General features: G+C 42.2%; 1 protein-coding gene and 1 long non-coding RNA gene across 4 annotated transcripts; one reads left to right on the forward strand and one right to left on the reverse strand.

Moving 5' to 3' along the window:
* Positions 1-4509: 4509 nt before the first annotated feature.
* Positions 4510-24272, reverse strand: sh3bp5lb (SH3-binding domain protein 5-like, b). 2 transcript variants are annotated; one of them, XM_040014515.1, is made up of 6 exons: positions 23879-24272; positions 23599-23661; positions 14354-14482; positions 7974-8135; positions 7451-7624; positions 4510-6500 (listed from the first exon to the last, which is right to left on the reverse strand). In XM_040014515.1, the coding sequence occupies exons 1-6, from the start codon at positions 24092-24094 to the stop codon at positions 5886-5888; spliced, it is 1359 nt and encodes a 452-aa protein (XP_039870449.1). In that variant the 5' UTR covers positions 24095-24272; the 3' UTR covers positions 4510-5885. The 2 variants fall into 2 exon arrangements, with proteins under 2 accessions (XP_039870449.1, XP_039870450.1); XM_040014516.1 differs by lacking the exons at positions 23599-23661; positions 23879-24272 and adding an exon at positions 16587-16935.
* Positions 20897-25983, forward strand: LOC120723177. Of its 2 annotated transcripts, none has more exons than XR_005693676.1 (4): positions 20897-20908; positions 25214-25277; positions 25359-25431; positions 25537-25983. It is a non-coding gene; the product is annotated as an uncharacterized LOC120723177 (long non-coding RNA). The 2 variants fall into 2 exon arrangements; XR_005693675.1 differs by having other exon boundaries at positions 25713-25983.
* Positions 25984-26199: the final 216 nt, after the last annotated feature.

A 26199-nucleotide genomic window follows, 5' to 3' on the forward strand; every position in this document is an offset into this window, starting at 1 on the left:
ACTGTACCACCTCGCAAAACACTTGCATTGCATAAGTTGCATTTGGCAGTCTTGCTTTTTTCGTCTTTTAGTGTGAAGTATGTCCACACTGCTGACATGACCGCTCACAGATCTCGCACATGATAACTACTCTATTACATGGCGCATACTGCTCTGATGTGCTAAGGTCTTCACCTGGGTTATACCATGTCGCAAGTTTTGTGATGTGCTTTTAGGATGGATGGATTACATTTTTTTAATTTTTCCCCATATCCAATCCAGTAATTTAGGTCAGTATTGGACCGATATCGATACTGTATATTGGATTGGTTCTTCTGTGGTTAGAATAACTCGGGGGTGTTGATTCATTTAACATAATCATCCTGCTGCAACCAGGTTTCTGTGAGGCAGAGTAAATCGATTTGTTGATCAACTATTAAGTCATGTACTAACAGAGACTTGGAAGAGAGAGACCTAATGTTTAATAATCCACATTTCACTGTTTTACTCTTTGGTTCAGAAGTGGATGCTATTTTGTTCTTTTTTTGTGATTTTTTTATGTGTAAGTCGCTTTTTGCTGGTTTTTGCAGTGCCTCAATAATGCTATACTTTTTTATTAATAAGTTATATAGTGTAGCAGTGGACACAGCCCTGAAAATAAAGGCATGAGACCATGTGTCCTTGGGGAGTAGAAAGCTGTAGACTCTTGCTCACGCTTGCCTGGGAAAAAGTAGATAACAGGGGACCATCTCTAGTGGAAAGTTACTGAGACACTGTTGTTTAGACTAGAATGAGAGAGCTTCTGTAATAAAGGGGCACACCAGCATTTTGGGATCCGCGGCAACGTGTTGTGCAGGACGCATCTCCCTTCTAGAAGTAATAAAGTGTTGAATGGTCTACTGAGCAGTGTTTTGTCTTCCATCGGATGCCTCTGAGGAATTAAAAGAACTCGGTGAAGTGTTGATATTTACACTGGTCCCAACTCTGGATAGTCATATTTTGGGGGGTTTAATAAATTTGTCCATATTTCTAGAAATGAGAGCTGCTCCATCCAAAGTGGGATGGATGCCGTCTCTCCTAACAAGACCAGGTTTCCTCCAGAAGGTTTGCCAATTATCTATGAAGCCCACATCGTTTCTGGGACACCACTCAGACAGCCAGCAATTTAAGGAGAACATGCGGCTAAACATGTCACTCCTGGTCTGATTGGGGAGGGGACCAGAGAAAACTACAGAGTCCAACAGTGTTTTGGCAAAGTTGCACACCGATTCAATATTGATTTTAGTGACCTCCGATTGGCGTAACCGGGTGTCATTACTGCCGACGTGAATTATGATTTTACTGAATTAATGTTTTCTAACAAACAACTGAGGCCTTCACAGAGCAGGTGTATTTATAATGAGACCAAATTACACACAGGTAACCTCTATTATCTAATTAGGTGACTTCTGGTGCACTGGATTTTATTTAGGGTATCAGAGCAGAGGGGACTGAATAGAAATGCAAGCCACACAGATTTTTAATTGCTTAAAATTTTTGAAAACTATGTATCATTTTTATTCCACGTCACAATTATGCGCTACTTTGTGTTGGTCTATCACAGAAAAGCTCAATAAAAAACATTTACGTTTCTGGTTGTAAGGTGACAAAATCTGTAAAAGTTCAAGGGGTATAAATACTTTTTCAAGGCACTGTAAATTAGTGGCACACTATTTCTTCTTCAGATTACAAGTTATCTGCTTTAAGGTTTGTGTTTAACAGTTACTTTGTTGTTAAAGGATTTAACAAAAAAAATTCATAAACAGCAAAATGCAACAGCATGGAGAGAGCTAAATGCTGAAATAAAATGTCAGCATATTGTACCTCTAAAATATCCAACCATCTCAGCTGAAGCTCCATGAATACAACATTTACCAGTGTGTAATAATGAAGACGTTTTGGACCCTTTTCTTTGGAGGAAAATTGCATTCTCGGTATTGTATGTCAAAGGCTTAAATACTTCTTTTTTTTAAGTATCTTAAGATAATGTTAAAGCATCTGCATGTCATGGTCCCCTGATATCCTATGTGGTTCAGATCCCATTTCTTTTCTGTGCATCTGTGCAATGCTTTGTGCAATGTTTTGTCGACAGGCTGTACAGCTCTACGCACTCTACCCTGGAGGGGCCTGATTGGGAGGAATGGCCTGCCAGATCTGAGCCCATGTGGTGTTATGTTACTTGTGTGCAAACCACCGTTTTTCCATAAGGAAAATAATGTTCGAACATAAGGGTGTCCATAAGTGCAGGTGGCACCAGGACACTCTAGGCCGCAGATCCATGATTGATTTTGTACTCGCATCATGAGATCTGCAGCCGTATGTTCTGGACACTCGGGTGAAAGTTGAGATGAAAGTTGAGACTTCAGGAACTTATAGAGATTTACATACACTTTAAAAGGAGAAACACACACTCACAAACTGACTGATTTAGTAGTGACTAGATGGCTACTGTTAGGATTGAAAATGGTTGATTTCTCTTACTAAAATAAGCGGTTATAATCATTTTCATACATTTACTGCAAATGTGCTCATGTGAGTTAACACTCAGTTTTTTGAAGGTCAGAAGCTTCGTTCGGCATGACTGTCCGGGCTGATATATTGTAGGAAATGACTTAAGAGTGCAGACGGGTAATCGCAAACATGCTTACACACACGAATAATGATTAGAATAAGTCTCTGGGTCAGAGAGTTCTGAACATGATATTCTAAACCAAATTTGAATCACTAGAAGAACAATGGATGATAACATTAGATTATCAAGGCTAGGCAGAGAAGTGTTTTCCTTTTCTGTCTCTTACAGGGGATGGAGCAGATACCAGACGAAGTCACAGAGAGACGAGGATGCTTCTCACCAAGACTGCTGTTGGAGTCAAATTGTTAAATGTTGTCATTGTGTTACTTAAATTTGTAAGGCTTAGTTCAAACAGCATGATCAAAGACATTCCTTTGTTTCTGTTGACCTCTCCAGCCTGTTGGACGGTGGGGGAGGCTATAGTGTTTTATTATAGGGACATCTATGTGAGGGTTGTTTTCTTGTTTAATAAGCTTCCTGCCTTTATGACCCTTTTGTGGGCAGGAGGTCACACAAAGCACCTCCAAACACAAACACACACATACACACATAGTGCCTTATGTTTTAGAACCATAGGGGGGTTTTACAATGGGAGGTGCTTGTGTGTACTGTAACTGTTTTCAATAAAAGGCGGCAAGCGAAGGCCTAAGTCTGGGTCATTCTGCGGTTGGATTCAGAGTGCTTTTCTGAGACACCGACCAGGGCCTCCCTTGCAGAATTAAAATCAATTGATCGCTGATTGTCTTGCTTCCTTGTCGTTAACGGGAATAAGTTTCTAAACCAGCGGGGCCTGTGGAAGCGCAGACCCAACAACTGCCACGTCCGTGCAGGAGGAAGATAGCTGTTATAATCTATGTTTTTGTCTCACTATATAATGTTGTGCAGCCCGCTTGAGGGTCATCCTTTTTGTAAAACATGCTGCTGGTTCACATAGAGATCCACAGCGCTCTGTAAACTTACAAGTTTACAACTGCCAAAGCAAATAAAATCTTTTTAAAAAGACAGACCTTTCTCCTGAGATTCCTTCCAAAAATTTCTGAACACAAGACTAGCATGTGCTAGCAGAATAAGTATACAGCTCTGTTTGAGGGAAGGAAAATAGTTCTACACAGAAGTAACACCCATGTTAGAAGAAACCCAAGGCTTGTTGGTGTTCAAACAGCTCTGCAAAACCTCCAACTTCACAAAAATAACATTTATGAGAAATCTCAATCAAGGCAGAGTGCTACATTGGGCAGATGCAGCAGGTCACCATCTGTTTAATTTAAGGGAAGCGAAGATTGGCTGACTATTCGACTGTTGGATACTGGCAGAGATGTGGCAAAAAAGCACTGTTACTAAAGCCCTGCACTCCTGTTATCAAATTCTTTTAAAAACAAAAGTTTATATATGGTAAAGAGAAATGTCTGAATAATTTCAGATTTCTATGTGGGCAAATATGCAAAATTTGACACTTAGATCTCCCAAAAAGCCCAGGCTTAGTTGACTTTGTGTGTGAATCTCACTTGGAAGCATACATTGTTTTTAAGAGATAAAATTTTCAGATATTTCATGGCTATACGCTGGATACACAGATGGAGTCAAGATACAGTATATCTGAAAAACAAAGAATCTAGAGTTGAGAGTCTAGATTATGGTACGAGTATGGTAAGATGGGAGAGGCATGAAAGAGCCTTATTCAGGTGAGGCAGGCAATCTGGTGGCAACTGGGTGCTGGAGCTGGTCCTTAAAATGGCTGCTGAAGAGGCTGATGAGCAACAGGTGAGCTAGCTGAAAAGCAGGAACTCAAGACTTCACCCATCGGTAGCTCCACAACCTGTCCGACCTAACACTCCCAAAAATGTTCTTAAGTACAGTAACAAAGTATTTGTACTTCCCACCTCTGGCAGTTGCTGAACTCAAGGACAGAATGAAGCTCATTATCTTTTTGAAATTAGACGTTTATTTTAGCAGCACTGGGTTAGGGTTAGGATATGGGATTGGTTAATGTACAATTCACAAAGTTCACGGCACAGATGGAGGATGTATTCCATGTACAATAGTGGAAAATGTTCCACTCTATGAAATTATGCTATAATATATTTTATAAATATTTTTATGGAAAGCTGAGCCTAACTGCACCCTACAGTGTGCCTCTTTACCCTGAAACCACTGCTTGCTTCAGTGTGGTTGATGTTGCTCTTATTTTGGCAGCGCTTCAAAAACAGAAGTGAAAGATTCCCGTTGAGTCTCGTGAGAAGATACAAATCTGTAAACTCAAATATGTAGCACTGCCTGCTATGGTGACCATTGTGAATAAGGGAGTAGCTGAAATCAGTTTTAAGACCGATTACATACGTCCATACAAATGCCATATCCGAGCATGTGGCGCAAAAAAGACCCACAGTTTACAGACTTATTTTATCCTCCACAGACAATGCAGTTTTGTGTCCACATTCTTTCTTCAGAATTGAGGATTATCACAGTTTTCCAGATGGGTTGGTTCAGGTCATGCTGCCAGTTTGTGTCCAACCCAAGTGTGACTGCTCATGTTTCTTGTCACACTCTGCATGTTCCTACATCAGGAAAGTTTGCAGAGTGAATTCACTCTTATTGCTCCTAAAGACCATACTCACTTGCAGAAGCAGGCACAGCAACTGGTGGACACCACAGGCAAGTTGTTATGATTATTTCCTGGTCTGCTTGGAGTGCACTTGGAAGATGCATGTACAGCTTTTTCCCCTTGCAGCATAATCATTGTAGAGTGGTCAAATTGGAGGGTACATATGCGTATGTCTTTACAAAGCCTTGCATTCATCCTCTGATGGCACAAATTTATGTTACCCAGACCCAAAGGCACCCTTGCAAACTTGTAAATGCAGAAAGTATAACAGGTGCTTCAGACCATCCTTAAAGCAATTACAAGCTGATAGCATGCTAACACAGGGAATGCCAAAACCAGGTGCACAAATGAAACACAACTATGTGTTTAAACTGTTGTTAAAAGCCTTTTTGTACTTTACAATTACTTTTTTTCCTCAGCTGTTGAGCAACAGATTGGATCAGACTCAGTGCGCTGTGCAGGGCTGCTCCACTGGATTAATGTTGTCACACAAAGATTCATTAGTGTGCAGCTGATGTACCTGTTAATCCACCCACCTATTCCTAACTTTGTCAATCACTGTCAGCGCCTTCTTGTCAGCTTGTTTGGCACCTCTCAGTCAGAGATATTTCAGATTCTCTCAAGTTCTTCTATGATCCCTCAGCCTAATCACCACGATCATCACCATCACAACGTTCCTCCTCCTGCTTGATATCATAGACTAACACTTCTGTGGTGCTGCTTAACAAAACTCTCCTGTTTCTCTTTATTAGCAGCTCCTTTCTCCTGGTGAACAAGCTCCTGCTGAGGCCCTTCAGTCACCATCTCCCTGCTGACTGGCTTGTCATTAGACTTGCTGTAGTGGTCCCACTCTTCACCCAGCACACTCCCAGCATCACTCAGGTCACCCAAATGCTCCACTGAGTCACACTTTTCCAGGTCGGAGGCGATGGTTTGAAGGCTGATAACCGACATGCAGTCTGAGCCGACCTGCTCTGCCTCCAGTTGCTCCCTCTGGCCCCAGCCACTCTCTCGGTGCCGCTCTACCCACAGTCTGGTTTTCTCACCATCTGCCCAATCGCTCTCAATAGTGTCGACTCCCACACAGCTACTGTCATGAATTCCAGCGGCAGTTCTGACCTCAGCTTCAGCACCTACAGGGGAGCTCCGACCCCCACAGATGGCAGGATGCCCCCTGCTAGCTCTGGTCCGCCCCCTCTGTGCATGGATCTGCTCACTGATCTGCTCCAGGTTCCGCAGGGCCACGGAGTAACGCATTTTTACTTTTGCCACTTGCTCCTCTAGCTGTACGACTTTAGCCTTATGCTCCTGCAAAAAAGGTTACAGCAAGTTAGGAAGGCTCACGCTGACACATTTAAACATCTCTACACTCCAATTAATTACACCTTGGTTAAAACAATGAATATTACATAAATGCAGCTTCTTATACCATGAATGCAAGCCTTATCATTAGTTAGTAATTTTATTGTCCAGCATAAAGAAATTCACTCTTCACTTTTGTCAGTGATATTTTACACGGTAATTAATTTTGTGAGCGCCTGGGTGCAGTGGACCAAACAGAAAAGACGTCGTTACACGAATTTACTACTTTGAGGGTTTTACACCTAAACAGGTACACGAGTACACAATGTTTGATCTTTTGTATTTGAAGTAGAACTGGCTTAAGATGTGAAAAGTATAGCACACAAGTGGTTCTTATACAGCACTTTTCTACTTTGAGCACTCAAATGCTTTACACAACTTGTACATTCACCCATTTGCACAAGCACTTTTTCCCACGCTGTTCCTAAGTGCTTCCTATCTAATGTTCACACACATTCATACTCCGATGGACGCGTCAGAGAGCAACATGGGGTTAGTATGCCTCACACAGACAACTTTTACAGACAATACAGAAGCAACTGCAAACTGCATTCTGATACTGTTGTGGGCACTATCTTGATTTTAAAAAGTTCTGATTTTTAACTGCAAGGACTGGGGGTGAGGAACCGCTAACTCTTCTAATGAAATTTGTTTTTCTTCAATTTTCAATATGTACGGCAACCACGTTCAGATAAAGGATTTGCTGCTTCTACAACAGCGAGTATTTTCTGTTTGCAATGCAAAATCATGCAATGCATTCTCAGTGACTGTCACAGAGCTTTTTGGAGTAACTGGAATAACATTTCTTGTCTGCCTTGATAAAGTGTTTTACAGCTGACAGGCAAATTAATAATGAATAACTCAAAAGATATTTTTAAATTAATGATGGTACATACCTCCAAAATGTGATTGAACTGAGCCTTGAGTTCAAAGTAAGGCTTGGACTTGAGAATGACTTTCTTCAGGGCTTTCTGGAGAGTCTGGACTCGAGCTTCAGCATCCTGGCACAGTTGGGTGACTCGCTGGTGCTCTCGCTCACTGCGAAGGCGCTCCTCCTCTGCCTCATTCACCTGACAGGACAAAAACCATGACTAAGAGTAGGAACGCTGGATGGACACTTAGATCACACTTTAACTTCTGCCCAGAAGTTAAAGTGAGAAGAAGAACAGACAAACAACCACCTGAACTTTTTCATATAAGTGGAAATAGTGATGCAGCCACAGTCTCAGCTCCCTGAACTGTTGTAGCTGTTTTGGTCTGTAGTAATGTAGTAAGGTTTCTAGTCCCTTGGTAAGGTTCCTGTGTTGGAGATTTATTTTTGGTGACCTTTTGTTCAGAAAGAATTATCTATAGCGCACTGATTTTAATTGTATAAACAGCACAACAACACTACCATCAGCAAGAGGCAGAAGTGTGTACCTTGGCGGTGGCATGGTTAAGCATCTCCTGCCAGGTTGGGTCCATGGTGTTCTTGTCAGCCAAAAGGCCTTGCTCTGCCACATACACCATCTCTCTGGCAGCAGTGTGCATGGACACAGCCCTCTCATATCTCAGAGCTGCCTTCTGGGTCTCCTGTTGGGCCTAAAGGAATAGATAGCAGCTATTAAAACACAGAAAAGAGATGCATGTTCGAACATACATGCATAGAGAGAGTCTTTTCAGCATTAGAGCTATGATTTGATTTTTTCCATATTATTAACTCAGAGACTCTGGTTACATAAATTGATAATTGATATAATTTCATTAATGTAGACAGATACCACAACAGTTTAAATAGCTTTACTCCGTAGGGTTAAAAAAATATTCTCAAATAATTTATTTTTTTCTATTATGTACTCTCTGCCTACCTTGCTGCACATATTTTGGCAACATCCATAATGATCCTTTTTTTATTTCTGTTTTTGAAAACTAAAAAGTTAAAGTTAAAAAAAGTAACAATTGAAAACTCAAAAGTACTGTGCAGGGTCCACAGTGTGCAGTAAAATGCAACTCTGCGCTCAGTGACCCCGCTCTGTAACTCTGTGTTGTGGTTTCCACTCTGCAACTTGATGTGGAGCACTGGACATGAATCTAACTTCCATCCATAGATTCCCAGTAGACGCGCAGAGCTCCACAGCTCGGAATCCAAATTAACGCTGAAAAAGACACAGTCAGCATCGTCTTCCCTATTTGTAGCTACCACTGTAAACAAAGTTTCTTCTGTTTTAGTGGACTTTGGGGTGAAAAGAGAAATCTTTACTTTAAAACGTCACAGAACCATTGAGAGCTCAATCTGACGATTAACTTCAAACAACAGATTTCTGGTTGAAATGAAACTTCCAAATATTCCTCAGGCCTAAGATCTAATTTTTATCATGTGGGAAAGCTGATTATTTTCTTAGTGTGAGATTTGATTACAATATGATTACAGTGGTCCCTCGCTATAACGCGGTTCACCTTTCGCGGCCTCGCTCCTTCGTGGATTCTTCGTGTGCAATTTCTCTCTCTCTTTTTTTTTTTTTTTTTTACAGCGCATTGTGTTCTGCATCCTGATTGGCTGTAGACCATTGTCAATAAATCTCATGCCGTGTCTCCTGTACAGTACAGGATGCGTTCAGCTTGTCAAATTGACATAAATCTTCCATCGCTAGCTGTGTGACTCTGAAGTGCTGCACTGTATGTTTGTAAGTTTTCTCCCCAACAAACACAACAACGTCGACGAGACGTCATCGCCTGCGGGTGCCTTTGGTCTCATTCTGTAATACTAAACTTATTCTTCTACGAAGGTTTGAACTTTGAGAGAGTTTAAACAAAAGAATGAAAAGTGTGAAAATCTTCATGCCTGTCTGAGAAAAGTGTATAAAGTGTGTATTGAGGGGTTTTACAGCCTTAAAACATCTCTAATCATTGTAAAAAATAAAGTTGGCTACCTCGCGGGTTATTTTTAGAACGTAACTCCCGCGATAGACGAGGGACCACTGTACCGCAAAACTGGATTTTTTGATTTCAGCCACTTCCTCCATGTGTCGATGGTAAATCCAATGTAGGGGCCTGGTCTGTGATACTTCCTCACAATCTGTCTTCAGCTGCACAAGGAACTCTGGAGCAGCTCATCTCTGGGGCCATTTTCCTGTTTTATTTATAGATGTTCTGAGTTTAATGCTGAATTGTGTCTCTGACACTCACTAATCCTCGTCCTCCATAGCTCACAGATCTCAGGATGCTGGACTTCAGTGGAGACCTCAGTGAGTCGTTCTTGGTACCCGTCCTCACTGTGGAATCTGTCTCCTCCTGTGTGTATTTTTCCAGCTGGGTATCTGATTACTTTTAAGCAGAGGTGGCAAAAGTACAGACTTCTTTTCTTAAGTACAAGTACAGATGCCTGTGTTGAAAAATACTCCAATAAAAGTACTGAAGCAACTTTTTTACTCAAGTAAAACTGAGAAAAAACAGGCTCTGAAATGTACTCAAAGTAAGTAAGTAAAAAGTAGCTTGTTGAAAACTGGTTTTACACAAAGGTACCTGAACCTTGTGCTACATTAATATGATAATAAAATAATATTAGTACACGAGAATACAAATTTTTGAATAGAAAATAGTCCTGAGTTTTAATCTGCCGTAGGACACATGCGGTGAAGGATCATTTGAAAAAACATTGTGTTGCCTATAGGGCTGCCACGATTAGTCAACTAGTCACGATTACGTCGACTATCAAAATCGTCGACGACTAATTTAATAGTCGACGCGTCGTTTGAAGCTTTGTAAGATCCTGAAAGACGCAGGAATAAGTAGCAGGATTTAAGAGTGTAATAACGGACTGAAACAGAAGATGGCAGCACTGCATGTACAAGGATGCCAGCTGCCGTTAAACCCCGAAGAAGAAGAAGCTGTGTCCCAGAATTCATAGCGCGTCGCTGCTCAGTTTCCAACAATGGCGGCAGCTAGTTAGTTTTAATATTACTCTTATTATTCTTTATGGGTCACAAAATAAACGTTTAACATATTTTCAGGGAGAATGTAGCTGTGTAAACCTCAAATATCTGCTCAGTTTATCAAGACACCACATATTTTCAAAAGCGCTCCGACGTTTTCGGAGACGTCTGTTACCCACTAGCTCGATAGCTAGCCGGGGGCAAGGCTCACTAGAGCCGTGAGAACACCGGACTCCCGGCAAATCGTCTTCAAACCCACCGCCGTCTTTCACTACTCAGGTTAAACATGATATATGAGTCACTTAGATAACTTAAAAATGTTGTTGTTTGGCTTTTTTCAGTGTTTTATTTGTTCCTGAGTAAATCGGTTTGGCTGAGATTAAAGTTTTTACACAGCTGAATAAACGTCAAGCAGACAGCTGATTATCAGAAGTGTGAGATGCTCAGAATTTACTCCGGTGTCCTGTTATATTTTAGTTAGCAAGGAGTTTATTAAACTTCACCGAAACAGTCTGCAGATTTCATTAAACTTTAATAAACTATCATCTTGTCTTTATTTTTAGTTGGCACCTTAAACACTTAAAGCTGTCAGCTAATGATAGTTATATGAGAGCAGATGCTGCTGCTGCAATAAGCTGTACCTGTACGTCCAATGGATGATGATCTGATTAGTCGACTAATCGCAAAAATAATGTGTGACTAGTCGACTATCAAAATAATCGTTTGTGGCAGCCCTAGTTGCCTACACTGTAGAGGGTGACTTCACCTCCTGAGCTAAACAGTAAAATTAGCACAGTCAGGGGTTACAGCGGGCAGGTGGGGGAACCCTAACATCTGTGTCGTGTCTCAGCATGGGGACAAAAATCACAACTCAAAATCATTTCTAACATGAGCTTCAGCAGATTTAGTGTACAGGATTGTGGATGTACACAACGATGTAAGCAGATCTTTTACAGCTATCTTCACTGATTTCCATTTCCTACACTGACATTATGCTGTACAATGTCTTTATATTAGAATGGATACAGTTGGTATAACGTCAGAATTCAGTGAGTTAATCCAACCATCATCATCTTAATTGTAAATCAGTCTGCTACACTTGATGTAAAACCAAGACTGACCACTGACACTGTGCACCACTTCAGCTTTACAATAACTTCACTGCAGTGTGACAAGCTAATGTCTTTAACCCATACAGAGTATTTTCATGCAACATTTGATTAACACAAAGTTAGTATAACCTGGTTTGTTTTGAAGTAATGTCCAATATGAGATTAAAAATACATGTATGTTTTAAATTTGCAAATCAGATTTCCAGGCTTTACTGAGCTGGCCTGCCTTTAAATCCAACCTCTCTGCGTCCCCTCCTGTCTTTTCTTACATCTTTCTCCATCTCAAATTTCTCACACTCTTTTCTCTCCTTGGAAATACAGCAGCTATCAACACACTGCGCACAAACAGTTTGTATGTTTGCTGATGTTTGTTGAACTGACCAAAACATTGAGTCTGAAATTACCTGACACTTCAGAGACATCACTCCTTTCATGCTTCCTCCTCTTCCATAGCACTAGCTACATTCTACTGTAAATGATGAACCAAAAGGAGTAAAAATTACAGGTATTTGTTTAAAAAAGAGAGTAAAAGTAAAAAGTTTCAGAAAAAAACTGTACTCTGTTACTGTACTCAAGTAGAATTCTGTACCTAAGTATTCGTGCTTTGTTTCTTGCAAAGTCACATGCATTGATGACTTGCATCATATTGCTACCGATCTGTTTTGTCTCAGCTCGTGTCTTATGCAGATATTTGTCTGTTACTGACATTCATGCATCTTTTTCATGATGGCTTGTGCAACACACAGGTACCTGCAGCTGTTCTGCTTTATGGGAATGCTGCCCCTTTAGAACTCAACCAGTCAGTTTTAGACATCCAGTCCAAATGACTTTCCCATGTCCTTGCTGTAGATCCTGGTGAGGTGGATCAGTGAGTTCACTCGTGGCATACAGCCTGATGTCATCCATTTACAGGAGGTGGCTGATGGTCACTCAGCTTCAAACAGCTGGCTTAGGGGTTTAAAGTCTATACAGAACAGCAGTGAGGACAGTGCATCAGCTTGTTGTCTTCTAAGGTCTCCCTAAGTTCCTGATGAATGTTATTGTCATGTGTTAGCCTTGTAAGGTGTGTCAAGTCCCTGACAGTGGCTTTTTCAATGATGGAGACAGTCCATGGTCTGTCGCCATCATTTCTCTTCACCTAGCACTGCCATCTGTTGTTGTCACTGTGACAGCTTTTGTTTAACCAAACTTACAGCTGATCATCTGGGTTTGCATACAAAAGAGCAGTACAGTGGTGTGTGCCTCACAGCAAGAAGGTCCTGGTTGGAATCCACCATCTCTCTGTGGCCTTTCTGTGTGGAGTTCGCATGGGTTTTCTCTGTGTACTCCGGCTTCCTCCCACAGGCCAGAGACATGCAATTAGGGTAGTTAGGTTGGTTGATAATTCTTAATTACCCATAGGTGTGAATGTCTGTGTCTCTGTGTTAGCCCTGCAACAGCCTGATAACCTGTCAGGCTGTACCCTGCCTCTTGCTCGTGGCCCCCCATGACCCTGATAAGGATAAGGGAAGAGAGTGGAGTGTAAGATTTAAGCTGTCAGACTGTGTTGAAGAGGTCCACACTTCAGCATGTCTTCTGAGCAACCAAATAAAACAGATGTGCTCGTGTTACTGTTGTTAATTCTGTGTATAAAAATGGATATTTCATTCGTCAAATACAGCCAAACACACCATCCACTGATGGCCACATTCCACACCATGAAATTCACGTTGAAATAAACTGTTATACTCTCTATTAAGATTTAGAAGGCTCAACCTTCCCATTCCCTGTCACATACATACTAATCAAGAATCACCATTTACAGGACTTCATGTGACTTCATGTGATATATTCTGCCACAGTCGTTTGTTCTTGTGTTAAGCTGTAGCCCATTACACTGCATATAGCTGTAGATGGAAGGAAGGTCCTTCTCACACATTGCCTTGTCTCAGATAGCTATGCCTTCAGCCATGACTGGGACTGAAACTGACACAACTTGGGACCTCCATGGCCCTTCACCACACTGACATGCTGCTGGGTACCTCACCTAAGAACATCAGCTGCTAATTGCCAAGATACAATAGCTAAAGATATGACCCCAGTAAAAGGAGGTGAGCTTCTCTAGCAGTCGAAAATGTTTCATACACTGACGCACAATTATCTCTTTGAAGAAATAAAGCACTGCATCGAACTCTAGCTGCCTCCAGGGCACAGCTGCATTTTTCCCAACCTGTTCCTACAGCCTGTTTTTCAACTGGGACCTGGACTGGCAGTGACCTTCACCATCCTGTGGGTAGGTCGTTGTAGCTCTTCTTGACTGAGCCCAGCCCCATGGCCTAAAGCCTAGCCAGCCCAACCACCTCTTGAACTCCAAGCCTCAGCAACCCTGTCCCAGATTGGGTAACCTGTACCCACCTTTCGAATATCTTGCCCAGCTCAGGTGGTAGAGCAGGTAAGCTACTAACCAGAAGGTTGGCGGTTCAATCCCAGGCTCCACCAGTCTGCATGCCAAATATCCTTGGGAGAGATACTAACCCCATGCTGCTCTCTGATGCATTCATTGGAGTGTCAATGTGCATGAATGTTAGACAGTAAGCACTAAACAGTTTGAAAAAGTGCTTGTGTGATTGGGTGAATGAATTAGTTGTATAAAGCGCTTTGAGTGCTCAGATAGAGTAGAACAGCGCTATATAAGAACCAGTCCATTTACCATACTTTGTGCTTAGCAGCTCTAATAAACTGCTAACTGATTGCATATATCTCACTCTGTTGACTTGTGAGCAGTAGAAACACATACCTCTTTGGCAAGTCTGCGAGCTTCATAATAAGGCCTTGCTTTGTCAATGCACGCACCGAGCTGGGAGCCCTGGGCATTGAGCTTCCTGGCAGAATCAGTCAGGATCCTCCTGTAGCTCGACCTGGCGTCCTGAGGGAGCACACGCATAAGATTGCACATTACATTACACACCGTGAGTCTTGACACGACTCACTGTGGCATCTGGGGCTGTGACAGGAAGACAGGAGTCAAGTGTACAAACACTTTGAGTAGGTTAAGCAGGCACCAGAGAAGGGAAAAAAGGGGTTTATTGTTATATCCGTGACCTACATTCTAAGTTCTGTGATTGACATTCAATATATCGCTTAAACAAACACCACTTTACTAAAACCTTAGAAACATAACATAGCTGCTAGCGTACACGTAACACCTCACAGATAATGGTCAGAGATGCACTTGCTTTTGAACCATGAGCATTTTAAATGTACTTCTGCTATGCTCATAGATTTTCTTTGGATAGGTTACTGGAATATTTCAGCATCTGCACTCACAGAATTCAGATTAAGACACTGTGGAAGCAAAAAAGAAATATGTGGTCTGAAAGGTTCTGTAGTAGAGCTTTTCCTACCTTAAAATAAGAGAATTTCTAGTTTCTTATGAAAAAACAAGATCCAGCAGTAATCATAGCAGGCTTCATTTTAGCACTTCTTTAAATGTTTCTAATTAGTGTTTAATCAAGCAGTGATCACAGCTTCATAAATGGAACGCAGCTGGAGATTAAAATTATGCCTACGGGACAAAAAACGTACAAAATTACTTGGCAAGGCAAAACAGTTTCAAATGAATGTTACAATTGCTATGGTGTGCAAAGGGTATGTGGAGTTTCAGCCACTCAACCATGCAAGACTTCTGTCCCCCGATCTTTAATCTTTTCTTCACCCTTGCAACAACCATCTCAGTAAATGTGACAAATATGCAAAATATGAGACAAATAGAAGATCCATAAGTGGCCAGTGATATGCTATTCCTGTTGTTGTGGTGTACTGCGATGCCTCAGTAGTCAGCTGATTTATATAAGGGCTTTGACAGGAAGCTGTTCAGCCAGCTGACCACTGTTCTCGAGACGGTCAACCACCTGCTTCAGGCTGGTCAGCACTGTTCTCAGATCTTAAGGCAGTGCTGTTAGAGGGTCAGTCTCATTACTACTGATCTGTGAACAACTTAGGAAACGACTTTATGTAAGCTGTCACACTGCACATCCAATGATCTGTTTTTACACTGAATCATTGCAAAAGGCCTGCATGGATCTACAGATTGATATTAATTTCTTCGACACTCTGAGAGCAATTTGAGCACTTTGAAAAATCTGCAGTGAGTGTGTGCTCGTCATAGAAAGATCAACTACAGGATACCAAGAGGCACAAAGTGTTTGCAGATAAAGACAGAGCACAAAGTCACTTGGCTGCTTAGACCACAGACTGGCTGCACAGCAATCATGAAAAGTTTAGAAACTTATTGAACATAAAATCTTGGGTTGTGAACACGGTTCATAAACCTGCTAATGCAATACTACCCATGTGAACTGAGATAACCCGGTTTAATGCTTTCTTCACAGCAAATAAGACAAGTCTCATTTGGATGAAACACGGTGTGCAAATAATGCTTTTAAAGATGCCAAGAATTTAAAATGAACTAAGGCTGCGTCCACACGTACCCGGGTATTTTTGAAAACACAGATTTTTCTGTGCGTTTGCACCTTTCGTCCACACGTAAACGGCGTTTTCGGTCACTGAAAACGGAGATTTTTAAAAACTCCGGCCAGGGTGGATATTTTTGAAAACTCCGTTTTTGCATTTACGTGTGGACGAGAAAAACGCAGAAAACGCAGCGTCAAAGGTGTGCGCCTTTTTTGACGTCACACTGTGCGCCAGGTTATTGTTTCGGTGAAATGAATTTCTACAATACTGTTACTGTTAATTCTACTCTCTGCAGTGTTTAAATGCTTACATATACACACACAGTTACTGTCCCTCCACACATACGACTCTGTTCTGCTTCTATGCCCCAGCTTTGTTTACTTTTTCCCACCGAGGCTTCTAGACTTCTGATTGGCCAACATTTCTACACTGTTAGGAATATAGCGCCACCTGCTGCTTTGGCATGTTCCTAGCAGCGTTTTCCTTCATTTCTGCCTTTACGTGTGGACGGGATTATTTTTAAAACGAAAACGGAAAATCTCCGTTTTCAAAAATACCCGTGTACGTGTGGACATAGGCTAAGTAGAATGCAAAAACAGCAGTGCACTCTCACTGATGGCGTCCAATCTGACTTGCTGTGACAGAGTCTGCAAAAAAAGAAAGCCTGAGAGAAAAGTCTTTACAACCCTAACACACACCGTCACGCAAACGCACACACTAGGGCTGGGTATCGTTACTGACTTCTAGAATCGATTCGATTCGATCCACAATTCGATCGACTCCATTTGAATCAGGGAAACTTTACCTCAGACAGTCAGAAATATTATAATTCTGATCACTTATCAGTTCATATCCATATTTTTATATCTATAAAAAGAAAGCTGACACTTGTGAGACTTTATCAAAGGTGTGAGCATCACAGCAGAGGCCTTTGTGTCAAAGTAACTGAGGATAAAACACAGAAAAACATGAAGGAGATTTTTGTGTCCTGTCTTCTTATAGCAGATAACCTTAATAATACTCTGCAGTAGAACAAAAACAGAAGAAAACCATGAATCAACATTTGAACATTACCTGATGCTGCTGAAGTGACGCAGAGCAAAGTTGCAGAGGTTTTATTAGAGACACAGCTGCACAGATGCAATTTTGCATCATTTTAAAAACAGAACAGCAGAAATGAGGCTTTCTTGTCGGAAGTTAAATTTAAAAAGAAAAAAAAACAGCAGCCGACAGCGCTGTGCATAACAGTAGACTTGTGCATAATAAGCACGCGAATAATGCAGAAAACAGAGATTTGAGATGGGAAACTGCTCTTGAAGTACACAGAGAGAGAGAGCTGTGCATGAAGTGTGATTTTATCGTGCTGGACGCAAAACAGCAAAAGTCAGAGGGAATTCATGACGATGTTTATGTGAAACGAGACGTGAAGCGTAGTTTGGATCTTCTTTTGCTGCTGGTTCAGTCAACTTTGTTTGGAGAGACAAAACTGCAGCTTCAGAATCTGTGAGCTGTCGGCTTTCAGCCCCGATGGCGTGTCCATGTACGTGCCGTCGCGAGAAAGCCGACAGCTCACTGATTCTGATGCGTCAGCCTGTCCGCGCTTTGTGTTTACGTCTTTGTGCAGAATCTGTGTACTGCTCTCGTTTACTGTTTTAACTGTTTGCTAGTTTAACACGAGATTCTGGCATTTCTGGCAAAATGAATTTATATTTAAAAATCAATTCAGGGTTTTAATGAATTGATATCACATTATTCAAGCTAGAATCGGAAAATCGATAATCAAAACCCTAGCACACACACTGAATTATAAAATGACGTTTTTCTAGTTCTAGTTTGGCTGACCTAGGCTACTTGTAACTTCTTTTCATATCCAGAAAGAAAGAAAGAAAGAAAGAAAGAAAGAAAGAAAGAAGTGTCCAGAAGAGAAAAAGAGGGTAAAAGAGGGATGTAATGCTGACAGTCGTGGGGTCACAGCCGTGTTTTGAAACCATTCACCGGTGAGCTGGCACAGTGTAGGGGCTTGCTGCTACGATGCTTGTTAGCTTTCGGTCGCTCGTCGCCCTCCTTCCCTCCTGTGGTTAGCTTACTGGGGGGAACAGCGCTGGCGTGGACTGAAGTCTTTTTTACGTTCTGACCCAAATGATGTTTTTTAGAATGAGTTGAAGAGGACTTTCACTGACCCCATGTCTGAGCAAACTTCCACAAGGAAATTATTAAATCTCCGCCAAGGTAACGCAGCACAATTTGTGGTCGAGTTCCGGACTGTGGCAGCCAAACCAGGTTGGCCCAAATAAATGTCTCAGCTGTTTTTCTTCAAGCTTTGAATGACCGGATGATTGATCAGTTAATGTCCGGTGACAAACCGTGGTGTCCTTCTCTCTCAGAATTTACAATCTTTTAAAATACAGTAAGTAAAATGTATTTATATAGCACTTTTTAAGACAGAAATCTGTTACAAAGTGTTTATAGGGGATAAAAAAAACATATCAGAGGGAAGCCAAAAAAATTACACGACCCCCAGAGCATCCGCCAAGGCCAGCTTTGAGCCCATGGTAATATATTCTCCTTCGCTCAGCTCCTAATTCCTTGCCCTCTCCTTCAGAGCCCCAGCCTGAACACATTCAGATCAGGCATTGTAGGCTTGAGAGGCTAACCAGTGTGCAAGTATTTTTAATATGGTCACTCGGGACACTTTCTCACTTCCTGTCCTGCGCAGCCAAAAGAGCCTGCCCACCTGTAGTTTTGGGCGTACCTGTTGGATTTGCAGGAGACAATCCGAAAAGGCCTGCAAATTGACCATTGATCTTGGCTCAGGTCCCCCTGGCCACCACTATGTCCCCACAGCTGTTTGTTCTGCTGTGATTTACTTGGCTCAGACCGCCCACCTCGCCTGCCTGTACATCTAAGCTGCTTTTCTTCAAGCTTTGAATTCCACCTCGGGGTGAGCAGAACCATAAGTCTCCTCAGACGCCGTTTCTGGAGGGGCATGTTGGAGAAGGACATCAGGCAGTCTGTTGCAACATGTGCCACCTAAGCCTGAAGCAAACGTAGCACTCGACGCGCGTCAGCCAAAAATCTCAATAAAGGGATGGACAAGGCCAGTAATACCCTGGGGATGGAGTTGGACTCTAAGACGGTGATGGCGTGCTGGGTAGTCACAGGAGCACATCAGCATCAGCAGCATCAGTGAGACATAACCCTTAAAGACGGAGGAAATCAATTCTTGCTCCAGAGAGTATTAGGCCCCATATTAGACAACATCTGGGTCCTTCCTCATCCACGGTAAAATTAATTTTAATTTTAAAATGATCAAATTAATTTTTGATCATTTTCTGTTTTTTGATATCAAGTCTGTGACCCGCTCCTGTTTTTTTCATTTAAGAAATATTGTTAAACTCAGGACTATTGTCTCCAGAGGTGAAATGGAGATGCTTGTTCGTGCCTCCATCGCCTCCTGATTAGATTATTGTAATGTTTTCTTCTCCTGTCTGTCAAAGTTTTCTTTAAATCACCTTCAAGTGGTCCAAAATGCTGCACCAAGGCTTTTAACCCACAGTCATAAATTCTCTCGTATCAGTCCATTGTTAAAGTTCTTGCACTGGCTTCCGGCTGAGTGCAGCAGAAGCCATATACATTTAATTTGTATAATATACTAGGTTATTTCTAATTGTGCTATTTGTATACATTACATTTATTTTGTTTGTTTTTTTCACTTTTTAATACATGTTATTGCTTAATTCAGTTACTTTTCTTACTGTTTTGGAGCAACTGTGACCACATCATTTCCGCAGGCAAAGTGTTCTGATTCTCACTCAGGTAACCAGAAAACTGGCTGCTCGTTACATAGGTCCATACGAGATGGACTCAGTGATCAGCTGTCAGACTCAGGCCGCTCCCGATGCTATGCAGTCAACCCACTTTTCGTGTCTCACATATCAAGCCGGTGCAGTCCAGCACATTGCGCTCTCTGTGTTTCCAGTTTGCACACTTGGATCATCATTGGCTAAGCTCTATTAGGAACCAACTTCCTCTGATGCTGGTCATCCTCACTCACTCTCTGCTTGCCTGCAACTTACCTGTCAGTTGCTGCTGCCCTTACCTTTTGGCCTCCTGGAGTACTATGGATCTCACCTGCCTGGCCTCCTATTCGCTACCACGTACCTCCACTCTGGAAAAGGAGCAGACAGGTCGGACATCCTATTCCACTCATTGCATCACTCAGCCACTCACCCTGAGAACCACCCTGCCCTCTTTCCTTGCTTCGTCCTGCAAACCAGTAAGCCAACCTTCTTTACTCACCTTCACACTCTGTGAATAACACATCGCTCTCTCTGTTGCAGTAGCTCTCGCTCACTTTGACCTTAGTGATCCCTGTGTTAAATAAAGTTTTTAAAAAAATGAAACGTCAACTTTCAGGTCCAACCAGTACACAGCAGCTGCTCGGCCTTGACTGACTGACAGACAATGCTCAAAGAGCAGTGGAGGAAAACAGAAGACAGTCACAACAGAGGCAGCAGCAGGTGTGTGTTTGTGTGAGGACAGTCAGAATATGCCCCAGTGAAAGCAAAAACAGAGCTGTTTTGGGTTTTTATATTTTCCATTTATCATTAGCCATTTCAAGCAGTATTATAATTGTTACGCTGTTCTGACTTTTTATTTTAGAGCGAGGCATAGTGCACTCTTCATGATGAAGCGTGTACAGTACATGCCCTCTATTTCCTTACACAAATTTGAATACATAAAACTGGATATTTAATTTTAATGTTTTTTTATTTGGCCTACACAGATGTAGAAATAATTACTACATGTAATATATAATAATGACTACATAACAAAAGGTTGGGGGACCAGCGGTCTGTAACACCGTAGTTCAGACCTGGTTAATACATGCTGAGGTGGGTGGTTGGTGATGGGTTTAGCTGTGGGCACGGTCAAAAACCAAACCTCGGGCCAGCACTGGCTTACCGGCCAGTCAAAAGCAGCAGGCAACGTTCTGAGAACAGCAGCAGGCTGCTGCCATTACTATGGGAGCAGCATACCACTGGCCACTTTTGGATCTCAGTATTCCTGAAGATCCAACATCCTGGAGTGGGTGTCCTGGCCAAGGGAACCAAAATGTTCCCCACTTCAGGAAACACAGTAAAGCCAGCCCTCACTATATACGAGGCATTACAGTAACAGAAACTGAGACCAAAGTCCTCTAAAAGCGATCTTCAGTGCCTGTATGAATGGGTGTGAATATGACATGTTCAGTGTTGGGGAGTAACGGAATACATGTACCGCCGTTACGTATTTAAAATACAAAATATGAGTAACTGTATTCCGTTACACTTACCGTTTAAAAATGTGGTATTCAGAATACAGTTACTTTGTTGAAATAAATGGATTACACTGCGGTACTTTCCTGTTTCATTTTGTCGCGGGTCAGGACTGTTTGGGTTTTGTTTGACAGCTACGTGCTGTTGTTCCAGGCGGCAGCGTTACGGTTGCCATGGTTACAGGGCGACGCTCTCTCTCTCTCTGCGACTGTGTGTTTCCTGGGTGAGAGAGCGCCTTTTCGTTGTTGTTGTTGTTGTGCTAAGCTAACAGGCAGAATGCTACAAGCATAGCTCTAAAGAATGTAGCATCATGGGCAGTGTAGTCCGTGCTGCAGGGAGAATGGACTGCCATACACGTTATGGGTCTGTGAGCGCGAGGAGGGAGAAAAAGGGGAGTGGAAAGGTACGAGTTGTCATCGAGTAAAAACGGGAGCTGGAAGCATGTAAATATAATAATAACCACTGCAGCCAAGAAGAGAGCCTGACGAGCCCAGTTGTAAGTAAGCTATTAAGACTCGACTGTACACCGTGTTCGTGTTTTCCTCCGAAAACAATAAGTTCCGTTGGAGCAGCCTTTCAACGCCTCTCTCTGTCTCTCGCAAGAAAAGTTGACCCACACAACAAAGTAAAGCTATTTTTGGCTACGAGCCGACAGGGACCCCGCCGTATTAGTCAGAGGTCCCTTTACTACAGTTCGGAGTCGCGAACCTTCAGCAATAGTAATAAATCACACAGCAATAGTACATTCACGTTGTTGTAAAAAGCATGGTAATATATTAAGTAATCCAAAGTATTCAGAATATGTTACTGTCATTGAGTAACGTAACGGAATACGTTACAGAATACATTTTGGGGCATGTATTCTGTATTCTGTAATGGAACACATTTTAAAAGTAACCTTCCCAACACTGGACATGTTGCATAAAGCACTTTGAGTGCTTGAGTAGGTTAGAAAAGCACTATAACCAGAATGCATATATAACTGCACACACACATACTGTGTGTGTGCAGGAGACCAGATGGGATGGAAGCAAGGACAAGAGATTAAACGTGGATATGGATAGGGTTAGTGTGGAAGAAGTGCATGAAAACAGTCCTGTGGATATGAAGAGAGTGTCAGACAGCATCATGAGGGGTGATGTTGAATGTTTTCAGTGCGTATGCCCAACAGGTTGGATTTCAGTTAGAAGAGAAAGGAATTTGGAAGTGAGATGGATGAATGGGTGGAGTGTGTCTTCAAGACTGAGAGATTTGTGATTGAAGCAGACTTGAGTGGACTGGTAGATGAAGGTAACACAACTGATGAGGAGGTGTTGGATTGGAGAGTGATGCAGAAGGACAGATGGCAGTGGATTTTGCCAAAAGGATGGAAATAATGGCTGCGGTGAACACTTGATTCAAGAAGAGGGGGGAACATGGGATGATCTATAAGGAGGAGGATACTACACGTTGGACTACATCAGGGGTCCCCAATCCCAGTCCACGAGGGCCAGTGTCCCTGCAGGTTTTAGATGTGTCCTTGATCCATCACAGCTGATTTAAATGGATACATTACCTTCTCAACATGTCTTGGAGTTCTGCAGAGGCCTGGTAATGAACTAATCATGTGATTCAGGTGTGTTGACCCAGGGTGAGATCTAAAACCTGCAGGGACACCGGCCCTCGTGGACTGGGACTGAGGACCCCTGGACTACATCCTATGGAGAAGGTGCAATCTGAAAGAGAAGATTGCTAGATGGAGAATGTACCTAGGAAGCATCAGATGTTAGTCTGCAGGATGACTTTGGTCATCAAGAAGTGGAAGCGAGTGAAGGCAGAGGTAAGGAATAAATGGTGGAAGCTGAGGAAAAATGAACGTTGCAGAGATTTCAGGGAAGAGTTAACAGATGACTGGGTAAGTACAGAATGAAGAAAAACAGAGAGAAACAGACAGGGGAACATTAGTGAGTAAAAGCCTAATGAAATGTTTTCCTTGTGCTTCACAGTGTTAATATATGGAAACCTGTTTGCACAGACTGAGTGACTCTTTGAGCATGGATACTGCTGATTTCAAGTAAAATGTATTCTTCATATTTATCATTTATTTCATGACATATTATATCTTTAGTGTTGGGTAATGTTGAAATTACATTCACCTTAAGATCGCTTTTACTTTGCAATGGGGTCTCGGGTTTTGTTACCCTAATGTATGAACAAAACGCAAAACTACGTGGGGGCTGGGGTGTCCGCAGGTTTACTGTGACCTCCTCACATCCAGCTGCAGCTCCAGCTTGTTGATCTCTTCGCTAGCTTGGTTGAGGTGCTCCAGCTCCTCCTGGAAACACACGGGAAAGACGACGTGTTTTAAAAGCAGAATACAACCAGACAGCTGGAAATATTGTTAGACAGGGGATGGGCTTGACCCAGGCGTCGGTCTGTGTCAGGAGCAGATCGTTGCCATGCACGGTCGGCGTTTATCGTAGTTTTGTTTGGCTCGGGAAATATGACGCATTTGCTAATGCGGGGAGGGAAACGGTTCTTTAGCAACATACCTGAATTCTTGGGTCCAATTCCTCCTCGTATTCCTCTCCGTTTTTAATCTGGCTGTTAGACTCTCCATCATTCCCACAGTCCGCTCCCACTTGCTTTCTCATCGTGGTTCTGCCGTCTCCGCCTTTCGCCTCTTCTCCCGGCGTCTCCTCCCGCAGACCGGCCGGGTTGGGGCTTTCTGCACGCTTCAGAGTTTCACGCGAGGTCCCAGGCTCCATGGGCGGCCCAGTCGTTCGGCTGCTGTGATATTTCTTTAACCTCCCGGTACAATAATGTGTCAGTGTTTAGGGCAGTGGAAGGTCGCCCCGCGTGTACTCGTACTTTGAGTACGAGTATGTGTACAAACTAGTGATGGGATTTCCGGCTCTTTTTAGAGAACCGGCTCTTTCGGCTCGACTCACTAAAAAGAGCTGGTTCTTTCGACTCCCAACCGGCTCTTTAGGTTGTTTTGTTGCTTTAATGAATTTATTATTAACAACAATATAAAATTATGCACAAAATGAATTACTAATGTAAAAAAAAGTGGTTTTATTTATATATATTTATATATAAATATATGCGGTGGCCCCTAGAGACAAAGCACGTACAAACTCCAAAACACATTTCTAGCGTTAACTGAACTTCCAAAACAGAGCTATCTAGATCACTTAAATTACACAATTGAAAGCATAAGTGTATTGTTTGTGTATTTATACACATGCACTCATATATATTCAAATAATTAAAAAAAATGTTCATTTACCTGTTACTACCACACACCAAATCCGGTCGCTGGTACTTGCTGGCTTGCATAGCCAGTAGGTAACAAAAGCTCAACACTGCACCTAGCATCCTGGAGCACTTCTGTTGTCTTTTGTACGTGTTTTGAAGTTTGTACGTGCTTTGTCTCTAGGGGCCACCGTAAATATACTTTTATTTATTCACTCCACACAAGGCTCGCGTGCAGAGTGAGGCGGAAAAAAGTGCGAGAGAGAGGGTGAGAGAAGGAGAAAAAAAACAAACCCCACGGCTCGCGATAAGGAGTCGGCTCTAAGAGCCATTTCGTTCGCGACCGACACATTACTAGTACAAACCAGCGCCTGACTAACGCTAGGCCAGCCAGTCACATTGCACCGACTATGGCACCCCACTACAGCCCACTCTTCCTTCTCCTGGTTTAATTCTTTTCACAATCGCAGTAATTTTTTAAAAATTACATTTGTATCATGATATTTAATATACATAGATATAATACTGGGTTAAATGTGTAACAAGTGTCACCTGACAGTTTGTTGCTTTCTGCCAGGTGATTGGCTGAAGAGCTGTGAAAAGGTAGTGGGTGTGTGGGGTGAAGTCAGCGCTCTTCTGTGGAAAAAAACCAGAGGCAATTAATTCACTCAGGTGCGAGTGGGTATACTGTCGGTAAGAGACTTTTGCCATTTTTGTTTGGATCGTTTGCTATTGCATGTGCCTATTTTTAATGTGTCATTGGACTTTTTTTAGTGTGACCACGAATTTTAATAGAAGAATTGATCAAGCCCTAGATCGACTGCGCGCAGGGAAACTGATCAATATTGTAGGTATATTGAGTGTTTGTTTTAGCTTCATGGTTTTGAATGGTTTTATAAAATTGCTATTTTATTGGGTAATATTTTAATTGATAATGTTGTTTGTTTTTCAGCTGTGCTGTTTCTGCTGTCCTTTTTTTCGTTCTTTTGATTGATTTGTAATTTTGTTTTGGTTAGTCCGTCCAGCCGTAAAGGCGGTTATTGATTGAGAGTAAGTTGTGTAAGGGCGGACTAACCTCCTTTTTGTTTTTTTGTTTAATTGTTTATGCCACTTCCCTTTTTCTCCCAGATCACAGGCCATGCATAGCACTGATTCCCAGCTGCGCTGAGACCCGAATTGTTTGCAGTGTGTGCCACGATTGCAGTGTCGCTAAGCGGGGTGTGACGGGTTGCAGTGTTGTTATTTTCGCACAGTTTGTGTGGTAAGTCTCATGTGCAGCTGGGATATCAGCAGGATGTGTTGTAAGTCCTGTCTGGAAATGACTGGGAATTATTATGTCTAACTTATGTAATAAATAAACGATCAATTTATTTCTTTGCCCCGTTTACTCATCCCTTGTCCTCGGTTACAAATGTAACTTGGCTAACAATCTTTTGCGGGTTCAGAACCTGCAGTGAATACTGCAGATGGTGGGCTGCATTATATTTATAACACATGATGTTTATTACTCACGTGTTCATGTGGAGTTAAATCAGATGTCATTTAACTGTACATCCTTTTATAGATCTTTTTAAGTTTCCATTGTAGCTCAAACATACAGGGGTCCAATAAGACA

The sequence above is a fragment of the Simochromis diagramma genome, unplaced genomic scaffold (genome assembly GCF_900408965.1).
Source record: "Simochromis diagramma unplaced genomic scaffold, fSimDia1.1 OVJJ01000251.1, whole genome shotgun sequence".
Taxonomy (NCBI): Eukaryota; Metazoa; Chordata; class Actinopteri; order Cichliformes; family Cichlidae; genus Simochromis; species Simochromis diagramma.

Excerpts from the sequence above, each read along its gene's own strand:
- sh3bp5lb (XM_040014515.1), bottom strand. The coding sequence starts at position 24,094 with ATGGAGCCTGGGACCTCGCGTGAAACTCTGAAGCGTGCAGAAAGCCCC. Across the intron at positions 14,483-23,598 it reads AGCTGGAGCTGCAGCTGGAT|GACGCCAGGTCGAGCTACAG; the intron begins GTGAGGAGGTCA and ends GTGCTCCCTCAG. Across the intron at positions 8,136-14,353 it reads CTCGCAGACTTGCCAAAGAG|GCCCAACAGGAGACCCAGAA; the intron begins GTATGTGTTTCT and ends CTATTCCTTTAG.